Here is a 10,090-nt window from a genome sequence, read left to right on the forward strand (position 1 = left end):
ATCACAGCTCACAGCAACCTCCAACTCCTGGGCTCAAGCGAGTCTCCTGCCTCAGCCTCCCAAGTAGCTGGGACCACAGGCGCCCTCCACAATGCCGGCTATTTTTTGGTTGCAGCCATCATTGTTGTTTTTGGTTGGCCCGGGCTGGATTCGAACCTGCCACCTTAGGTGTATGTATCTGGTGCCATAGCCACTTGAGCCACAGGCACTGAGCCCCGGCTATTTTTTGGTTGTAGCCGGCATTGTTGTTTGGCAGGCCCAGGCTAGATTCGAACCCGCCACCTTAGGTGTATGTGGCTGGCGCCTTAGCCACTTGAGCCACAGGCGCTGAGCCTCAGCTAGTTTTTCTATTTTCTTTTTTTTTGGAGACAGAGTTTTACTTTGTTGCCCTTGGTAGAGTACAGTGATGTCAGCTCACAGCAGCCTCAAACTCTTGGGTTCAAGCAGTTCTCTTGTCTCAGCCTCCTGAGTAGCTGGGACTACAGACATCCACAACACCCAGCTATTTTTTACAGACAGGGTCTCGCACTTGCTCAAGCTGGTCTCAAACCTGTAAGCTCAGGTAATTGACCTGCCTCGGCCTCCCAGAGTGCTAGGATTACAGGTGTGAGCCACCATGCCCCGCCTAGCTTCTATTTTTAGTAGAGATGGGTTCTCTCTTTTTCTCAGTCTGGTCTTGAATTCCTGAGCTCAAGCAATCCACCTGCCTCGGCCCCCAGAGTGCTAAGATTACAGATGTGAGCCATTGCGCCCAGCCTGATTCACTTTTCTTAGGTAGTCCCTGCACAGTCATCTCAAAGCCTCCCCTGGGAGGGTTGCCCTGGCTGCTGCCTTTGTGGGATGTGAGGCCTTGTGATGTCGGGTACAGGGCTAGGCCCTCCATTGCTTTAGTTCCAGCCCTTACTTTGCTGCACCGAGGTTGTCCCTGTCTATGGGGCTGTCACTCATCTGAGACTCTTCACTGGGAGGAGTCCTGACATGACTACCCTCAATGCCCAGCACTGGACCTGGCACAGAGGGAGGACCCAGCAGTGGGACCGCCCCCAGAGGGCAATGTGGCTCCTCAGCGTGGGCTCTGTAGGGGTAGATGGGGCGTCGATGGGGCTGTCCAGCTGACAGCTCTGGCTGGGTCTGTGTGTAACTCTGGAATGGGGTGGAAAACCTGGTGCAGGCAAATCCCTGAGTATCTGACCATTAGACTGTCAGGAGGCTTGGTTGGAAAGGGCTATGGGGTACGGCAGGCAGCAGGAGGTGGGGGTTTCTGTCTTGAGAGGCAGGGCTCACTGTCTTGCTTTCTTCCTGCTCTGACTCTGAGGGCATGTGTGTGTCCCTGGCAGAGGACCCCGCTTTTCCTGCTCCTCGTGGTGGCCCCAGGCCTTGCATGTGGGACTAGGACTTCCTGAGGTGATCCTGACCTGGGATTGGTTGTTGGGGGTGATGCTGTGGGAGGCGCGGGGCTCTGCTGGTAGCCTGGCTGTTGCCTTGACCCTGCCACCCAGTGACGATGCAGAGCAGGTGTGGGTGTGGGAATATGAGACGGAGGAAGGAGCACATGACCTATACATGGACACTGGTGAGGAGATTCGCTTCCGGGTAGTGGATGAGAGCTTTGTGGACACGTCCCCCACGGGACCCAGCTCGGCCGAGGCTACCACTTCCAGTGAGGAGCAGCCGAAGAAGGAGGCCCCATACACACTGGTGGTGAGCGACCCTGCTGCCAGCCCACTGCTGGAGGGATAGCCCTTGTGCAGCGTGTGCCCTGCTCCCTGCCATGTGAGCTTGGCTATCACTTCCCTGGAAAGCCTGTTTCCACGGTTGGGTCTCTGAGGCGACAGAGTTGCCATTACTGTTGGGTAGGAAGGGCAAGGACCGAGCCCTTGTTGAACAAGGCCACTTTCCAAGGAATGGGCTTGGGAGAGATCCAGGGTGGAATGACTTTCCGACATGTTCCTCTGCATGTATTTGGAGGCTGGGCCCCATGGTGGCACGGACTTCCTGGGATTAGACCCTAGGGCATGCCTTGGAGGACCTGCTGGGCACCTGCGTTTGGGTGGGCCTAGGGGTGAATTAGGGTGCCCGGTTCTACAGAGGCCTGGGGGCCAGCAAGCTAGTGCTTTCCTTGCTGTCCCCAGAAGAGTCTGCTGTGGGGAGCTCCTAGACTTCCCTGAAGCCTTGAGGCTGTCACGTGTCCTCTCTCACTGGGTAGTGGGAAGGGTGGGGCCCTGACTTACTGTCCCAGTTGGCTGAAGCCCTGAGTGTTGATGAAATGTGACTGTTCTTCATCTTCCCCTGGCAGGGATCTATCAGTGAGCCGGGCCTGGGCCTCCTCTCCTGGTGGACCAGCAGCTAGACCCGGGGCTCACCGTGGACCTGCCCATCAGCAGACCCTACCCATCCCCAGGAGTGGTGCAGCCAGCTGTGAAGACATCAGCCGCCAAGGCAATGCAGAGGAGTGTGCTGCCTGGAGCTGGGTGGGGAGAGTGGCCAGGAGTGCCCACCAGCTTTTCCCCACACTGTCCTGGCCTTCTCTGCCTGGAGGTGCTGCTGAAGTCCTACTGTCCCCAGGGACTTCTGGCTTGCAGTGACAGACAGCAAAGACATTTAATAAACAATGTCAGCATCAATAGGGGAGGGCCACCCTTGTGTAAGTAGTCAACATCATGATCTAATGTTACTTAGTTGCCATGCCACGTCCTTCCTTACCCCAAGTCACTGTGGAGATGACCTCTCCCAACCCCCACAGGATGGCTGGGCTTGGTGGTTCACAAAGTAACATGGAAGGGGATGTTGGCCTGGGGTGGCTGAGCATTAAAGAGCAACCACCTTCCTATCGGCTTTGGAAGAGGCTCAGCACCAGAATCAGCCAGTTCCTGTTCACGAAAGCAGAGGCCGTGGACTCTGCTGGCCCAAGGCAGAGGGTGTGACCACCACAGTGTCATCTCCCCCACCCATTCCATACCACAGACCTCAGCCACCGACTTGAGCACCCTGTAGGCCTGCTGGTGACACTCTGGGCACCATGTCAGCAGAATGGCTTTGCCCGGTCTCTCCTGTCCTTTTCCTCCCCTTTCTGGCACTACCACATTCATTTTGCAATGTTGTCCTGATCATGCGACCTCCTGGCCTGGCCATTTCAGCTCTCAGGGACAGAGTAGAGATGTTGCTGTGTCTGCTGATGCTGCTCCAGAAAAAGCCTGCTTTCTGCCACGTCCTGATGCTGCAGGGGTAGGTATCTCGTACTAGCTGTGACCTTGGGCAGACTCCCTTTCTGGGTGGCTTCATCTGCTAGACAGGCTGTGCCCACCTCAGGGTGTTTAGGGCTACATGAGACTACGCCTGGTGCGTCACTGCTGGGGGAGGAGGGTGAAGGCCCCCTCTCTGCAAGGCTCCATCCTGGTCTAGCAGGGAAACTACGGGAACAAGGGGCAGGGCTACCACATGTGGGAGTGGGAGGCGAGAGGGAAGTCTTTTCCACCACAGTTCATCTATCCACCAAAGATCTTGGCTTAAAAAACCCACCCTGTATCCTGGAGTTGATAAATGACACAGATACCAAACACTCAGAATCAGTCACTGAGTCTGGATTCGTATTTTCCTTGTAAGAGCATAAGGTTCTCTAAAATCCTTCAGCCACCAGTGAAATGATCAGACAGGAGAAAAATCTCCTTTAGATGGGAGTCTTGTCATCAAAAATACAGTTGCATGAAGCTGCTCAAGACTCTTAACCAAACTAAAAACAGGAAAGCAGGGGCTAAAAAATTATTTTAAGAACCACCCCCAACCGTGGTCACTGACAGGGCTGAGGGAGTGGAGGGCAGGGAGCATGTCTGGTTACACCATCTTGGAGCAAGAAGCCATGGTGGGATGGATCAGCTCTGATGGCACATGGAGCTGCACTTGAGCATGACCAGCTGGGCTGGAGGACGGCCTGGGCCTCACTGCTGCAGCTCCTTCATTCTGTTCAGGGCACTGCCAGCACGGAACCACTCGATCTGGGTCTCATTGAAGGTGTGGTTCAAGAGGATGGTCTCCTGGGTTCCATTGGGGTGTTTGATGATGCATTTCAGAGGCTACAAGGAGAAAGGGAGATGGCAAGTGGCAGGTACTGTGAGGAACATGGTCCTCGGCTCTGCAGGAGGGTAGGCAAGCCAAGGCTCAGACCTGGGTGACCAGGTTAAGACCTCAATGGCACCAATAGGGACTCAGAAGGCTCTGTTGGGGATGGGCTATCACCTTTGAGTGCCAAGCCTGCCCTAATGGGGTGGGAGGGCCCAGGCTGGTGGTTCTCTTCCACTATGGGGTAGAAGAAAAGTCCATGGGAAAAGCTGTGGGTAGGGCCAAGTCCAGAAGCAAGGAAAGCAAGGTGGCTGCCCCACTGCCCATCATGGATCACCCTCCTTCCCTGGCCCCCTGACCTTGCCAGGAGCAAAGTCCTTCAGGCCCTGAATGGTCAACTTGTCCACAGGGTGAATTTTATTGTAGTCGGCTGGGTCCGCGAAGGTGAGGGGTAGCAAGCCCTGCTTCTTTAGGTTGGTTTCTGGAAGGTGGAGGGTACAGTTGTCAATGGGGTGGGGGTGGGGTGCCCCCTCTTGACTCCTCTGTGCAGGGAGCCATACCGGCCTGGAGAGCTTTCCTAAATCCAGGTGGGGCTCTGGGAGACACCCCCAGTCCTGCTGCTTAGGACAAAGCTGGGGCAGTGACCACAGTCTAAGGTCTGCTCCACTCCCAATGAAGGGCTCCCTTTCACTAGGGGCACCTCGTGTCTCTGTGAGGCCTTCCTGTTAGGCATGTTCACAATCAGTAAAAACCCTCTGACACGTGTCCTGGGTTCCAGCTGCTCAGACCTCCAGGTGTGGATACAGGTCCAGTGCTGTGTACACTCAAAAAAGGACAGGAGGCTGATGGCCATGTGGGCTGTGGTGGGACACAGCCTAGAACCAGGCATGTGGTTCCAGGCCCAACTCCACCACTGGGAGGGTGAGTGACCTTGGGCTGTCAGTCAGGGGAGGGAGGTGCGCTGTGTGTGGGCTCCAGCTCACCATGGATCCTGGCAAAGCTCTTGGTGATGATGGCCCGACCCCCAAGGTGGCGCGGCTCCAGTGCTGCATGCTCCCGGCTTGAGCCCTCACCGTAGTTCTCATCTCCAATCACCACCCACCTGATGCCATGTTTCTGCCAGGCAAGCAGGGTGAGATTATATGGCAGAGAAAGGTCCTGTTCCCCACTACCCAGCCCTGGGCATCCTGAGGTCACAGGGTTAAGGGGTAGGAGACTCAGCTGCGCCCCAAAGGCAGTGAAGTCAGGTGAATGACCAGTTAGGACCCATAGGGACAGAGATGGATCAGACATTGTCCTCACCTGCCTGTCTGCAGTGGGACCCACCTGGTGATACTCAGGATATCAACGTGGAGGCAGGTATGTGTTGAGGGCCCCAGTGTGGGGACAGAGCCAGGGCGAAACATGGCACAGAATTCCTCTGCAGAGCTAGTGGTCTGTGCTGGGCAGAGTGCACCCCTGCCTTGGAGCAACCCTCTGCCTCACCATCCACCAGGGGGTGCCAGAGGACTCTCACCCTGGTGGGCCAGGACTTGGGTCTAGCCCTGGTTCTCTTAGGATGAAAAGAGTCAAGCAACCTAGGGCCTGGCTCTAGTAGCAGTCCCCCTACCCTATCCCCTGGTGCCTGGCCTGGCCTTTGGCCCCCTGCCTATTATGAGGCCTTGTGTGGCCCGTGATGAGCCAGCTCATCTCCTCCAAGGTCTCCTTCAATCTTCTTGGGTCTGGGGGCTAATTTCTCCTGAGAGTGCTCCTCTCATGTGGGCCTTCTGGTACAAGGACCTGGCTCCACTAACCTGAGCCTTACTCCTTCCCAGCCATATGAAAGGGGCTGAAGGACCTTGCTTGCAGATGGCTCCCCTTGGTCTTGGTCAGCCTCCTCCGCAGCTCCCACTCCCCAAACCCTTCCTGTGTCTGCCTCCTGGCCTTCAGGAGAGCAACCCCCAGCACTACTCCCTGACTAACCCACCTTGTAGTAGCGGGCAGTGTCAGGGACAGGGCCAAACTCCTGGGTGACAGCATTGCGTATGGAATTGGCCTTGCCGTTTTCAATGTTGATGGCACCAATAAGCAGGTTGTTGGAGATGTTGTCCAGGTGCCCACGGAACTTGAGCCAGGGGCCAGCAGCTGAGATATGGTCTGTGGTACACTTCCCTTTAACCTTGGGTGAGTGAGCAGAGAGGACAGAGGTCAGGCATGGCCCTTAAGTGGTAAAAGGATGCCCTCCAGAGGCAGGCACTTGGCCCCAAGGTCTGGGACCCAGGAGAGGGACAAGAGAAGCAGATAAAGCTTTGGACAGATGGTCTGTTGTCCTGCTGCTTCCACCCTCCGGCCCCCAAGGCTTCAGGTGAGGCTGTCACTACCCTGCATGGGCCTTGGGCTGCTCTGTCTCTCAACACTATCCCATGGGGCAGGCCTCTCCCAGGAGAGCAGGGAGGACAGGTGTGTTTGTTCGCTCACCCTCAAGGCCTAGGCCCCCCCTGAGAGATGCCTGGGCTTTCTGATGGACACAGAGGAACCTGGGGACATGCCTGGGTTTTGGCTGACGACTGATCAGTCTCATCTGTCACATGGGCTTAATACTGTGTCTGTCACAGGAGTGCCTGAAGACCCCTTAGTAAACAGCACAAATTAATGCCTGAGCAATCTGAGTCACACCACAGGGTGACTGCCTTCCAAACCCAACTCATACCCACCAATGCCCGCCTGTGGGGACAGGACGAATCAGTGACTTTTGGAACCTGTGTGGACACACCAGAGGGCGTGCCCTTGTACCTGCCCACACCTGCTGAAGGTAGTTCTCAGCAGCCACTGCAGGAAGGCACAGGGCCCTAGACAGCAGGTGGCCAGATCCAGCTCTGCCCAGTCCAGGGCCATAGAGAAGAGAACCGGGCTGCGACGTCCTCCCTCCAGCCACAGACACTTCTTTCCCACCCGACCTTCATCTTGACCATCCCCACATCCCCCTGGGCTCATGGCCCTTCTGATGCTCAGGGAGTTAGGGACCCCAGCAGGTTGGGGCTGCCCCCCGCCCTGGTATCCATGCTGCTGACCTTGATGAGGATCTGCAGGTCCTCCAGATCTTTGCCATCCCACTTGTCAAAAGGCTCCAGGAGCTGCAGGCGCTGGCTCGTGGGACTCACATCTACCCGCAGCCCACTGCCGTCCTTGGGAGGTTGCTGGTAGGTGTCCTGCCCTGGGTCAAACTCCTACAGCGGATGGGAATGGGCTCAGTGCTAAACCCTCAGTCCCACATGGATGGGCTTGTGTAGAAGGCTTTCTTATGCCCAGGCCACTCCCTCCAGGGGACAGAGCTGGTGGTTCTCACAAATAGCACCACCCCTACCTGCACAGGAGGGCCAGCCTGAGAGGCAGGAGTAGTGGGAAGGAAGCGCCTTGGCACCAGCCTGCAGCTCAACTCACCGCGTGGGGAAGCTCATCGGCATCTGGAGCCTCCAGCTTGAACTTCTTGCCATCCTTGCCTGTCAGGAAGTCGGTCTCTGGGTTGAACTTGAGGGTTCCTGCAATGGCCAGGGCTGTGACAATCTGAAATGAAGGTGGCCAGTCTGTTGGTCAGCACCAAACACTACTCCTGTGGGCCCCTAGCCCAGCAGAGCCCAGACCAAGGCTGAGAATGGACCCAGGAAACTTCAAAGTTCTGCCCAGACCCCTCTTCTCAGAGGCCAGAGCTGCAAGACCACTTTTTTTTTTTTTTTTTGAGACAGAGCCTCAAGCTGTCCCCCTGTGTAGAGTGCCGTGGCATTACAGCTCACAGCAACCTCCAACTCCTGGGCTCAAGCGAGTCTCCTGCCTCCGCCTCCCAAGTAGCTGGGACTACAGGCGCCCGCCACAACGCCCGGCTATTTTTTGGTTGCAGCCGTCATTGTTGTTTGGCGGGTCCGGGCTGGGGATTCGAACCCGCCACCTTAGGTGTACGTGGCTGGCGCCTTAGCCGGTTGAGCTACAGGCGCCGAGCCAAGACCACCTTTTGAACTACAGGCCCTGGGCCCTACAAAGGACTCAGGAGCTCAAGGACAATCTAGCCTCTCCCTCTCCCACCAGGCCCTGCTCCCAGCACTTTCCACATGGGAGCAGGGCCAAGTTTCACTGTTACACACTCCTCTCAGCGATGTCCTGGAGAGAACAGGGAGGCCTGGTACAGAAATGCTGCCATGATGAAAATGTCCCTGAAAACATGGATGAGGCCATTCCCTTGCTCATTAGCAAGCAAAAGTATTTCTGGAACACTAAGGTAAACACTCATGTCGGGAAAGCCTGGCCATGTGCTAGTAATGGCTGAGGCTGAATACCCACCAGCTGCCTGGGGCCCTCAGCTCACTTGATGTCCACAATACTAAACTCTTCCCTCAGGCCAGAAACCTCCAGTGTCCCACACACTTTCTCAGGTAACCCTGCCAGGATTACTGGGACACAAAGAAGGCAGATAACTTGGGTACACTCATACAGCTAGAGGCAGCGCTGGGATTTGTCCCAGGAAGTGAGGTTCTAAACTCCGTGTCATAACCACAAACTGTACTAAACAAACATCTTGTGTGACAGGAGGGAGACCCAGGCAGGATGTGCCAAGGGAACATGGAGCTTGAGGGCTAGGAGGGCCTGGGGTTGGTGTTTTTGCCCCATGTCCCTCTCCTCCTAGGAGGACCCCTGACCTGCCAGGAGCAGGGCTCATAGGCATAGTCCCAAGATAGCCCTTGGCTGGGAAATCTCACCTCTGGGGATGTGACAAAGGCGTGGGTCTCGGGGTTTGCATCATTGCGGCCCGTGAAGTTCCTGTTGTAGGAGGTGACGATTGTGTTCTTTTCCCCCTTCTTGATGTCCTTTCTGCCAGGTCAGAGGGGACAGGGTTAGGGACATGTGGCCAGATAAGCCACATCCCTGCAGCACACATCTACCTCATGACAGAAGGCTGCCTCCTCCTTCTAGGACCACACATATGTAAAGAGTGGGAGGAGAGCTTGGGATCACTGGGCCTTTCCCGAGACCAAATGAAGGCAGAGTCAGTGCCCCAGGCACAGTCTGAGATTCCTGACCTGGGACCACTGTCTCTTCTCAAATGGCTCCCTCAGAGCTTGCACTGTATCCATCAGGACAAGTTCGTTGGTTTCTTCCTGCCAGCCCAGGCCCAGTCAAAGTGGCCACTCAGTGCCTCTGAGAGCTCTTCCTCTTTTGAGCCCAATTTCCCAGCCACACCTGGCACAATCTTCTAACATGCAACAGCCCCTGGAGCCAGAGGCCTTGGGCTTGGGTCTCTTCTCTCCACTCCAGTCCCGTCTCCCTTAACTTCTGGGGCTCAGTGCCCGTGCACAGGGGGGCTGTTCATCAAAGATGTGCCTCTCACCTGTCCCACTGGCCAATGCATGGGCCACAGGCATTGGCCAGGACGATGCCGCCCACATCCCGCAGGATCTGTGCCTATAGGAAGAGAGGGAGACAAGAACTATTAGGGGCAGGAAAGTAGCTGATAGGAACCGGTGGTTCAGCAGCTTGCAGGATGGATCCCTATGGTGGCCACTGGGACTTGCATGAGCCCTGACCCAACAAGCCTGTGGCTTGTCCCACCCTGACAACACATTGTTTGGCAGTGATGGGGGTACACGAGCACTCACATAGCCATCTCGCTCAATGGTAGCACGGATCTGCTCAGAGCCTGGAGTGATAGTGAACTGAGACTTGCACTTGAGTCCATGGGCCAGCGCCTGCTTGGCCACAGCTGCGGAGCGCCCCATGTCCTCATAGCTCGAATTGGTGCAGCTGCCGATCAGTCCTGGTACATTGTGAGTGGTGGGGTCAGGGGTCAGCAGGAGAAACCAAGCGGGGGTCTCCACCTAACCTCAAACTATCCAGACCTGGTCAAAAGAATTCATCATCTGGGCTGGGCCAGAGACTGTTTTTCTTTTTCTTTTTTTTTTTTTTTTGAGACAAAGGCTCAAGCTATCCCCCTGGGTAGAGTGCCATGGCATCACAGCTCACAGCAACCTCCAACTCCTGGGCTCAAGCGAGTCTCCTGTCTCCGCCT

General features: G+C 56.1%; 2 protein-coding genes across 3 annotated transcripts in view; one reads left to right on the forward strand and one right to left on the reverse strand.

Annotated features, from left to right (window-relative positions):
* The window catches only part of POLR3H (RNA polymerase III subunit H), a 14,284-nt gene extending 11,610 nt beyond the window's left edge, over positions 1-2,674 (forward strand). For both annotated transcript variants that reach the window (XM_012801182.2, XM_012801184.2), the window contains exons 6-7: positions 1,500-1,701; positions 2,297-2,674. In XM_012801182.2, the coding sequence (XP_012656636.1) occupies positions 1,500-1,701; positions 2,297-2,350 (256 nt within the window). In that variant the 3' untranslated portion in view covers positions 2,351-2,674. The remainder of the gene's footprint in view (positions 1-1,499; positions 1,702-2,296) is intronic.
* An 891-nt stretch (positions 2,675-3,565) lies between these two features.
* Positions 3,566-10,090, reverse strand: part of ACO2 (aconitase 2) — a 53,206-nt gene continuing 46,681 nt past the window's right edge. Inside the window, exons 9-17 of the mRNA XM_023509194.1 lie at positions 9,681-9,899; positions 9,413-9,486; positions 8,784-8,895; positions 7,477-7,599; positions 7,107-7,262; positions 6,023-6,214; positions 5,040-5,172; positions 4,416-4,537; positions 3,566-4,070 (exon numbers count right to left, since the gene is read on the reverse strand). Of these exons, the coding sequence (XP_023364962.1) occupies positions 3,936-4,070; positions 4,416-4,537; positions 5,040-5,172; positions 6,023-6,214; positions 7,107-7,262; positions 7,477-7,599; positions 8,784-8,895; positions 9,413-9,486; positions 9,681-9,899 (1,266 nt within the window). The 3' untranslated portion in view covers positions 3,566-3,935. The remainder of the gene's footprint in view (positions 4,071-4,415; positions 4,538-5,039; positions 5,173-6,022; positions 6,215-7,106; positions 7,263-7,476; positions 7,600-8,783; positions 8,896-9,412; positions 9,487-9,680; positions 9,900-10,090) is intronic.

Source organism: Otolemur garnettii, unplaced genomic scaffold (genome assembly GCF_000181295.1).
Source record: "Otolemur garnettii isolate 467f Iridium unplaced genomic scaffold, OtoGar3 scaffold00007, whole genome shotgun sequence".
In the NCBI taxonomy this organism is placed as follows: Eukaryota; Metazoa; Chordata; class Mammalia; order Primates; family Galagidae; genus Otolemur; species Otolemur garnettii.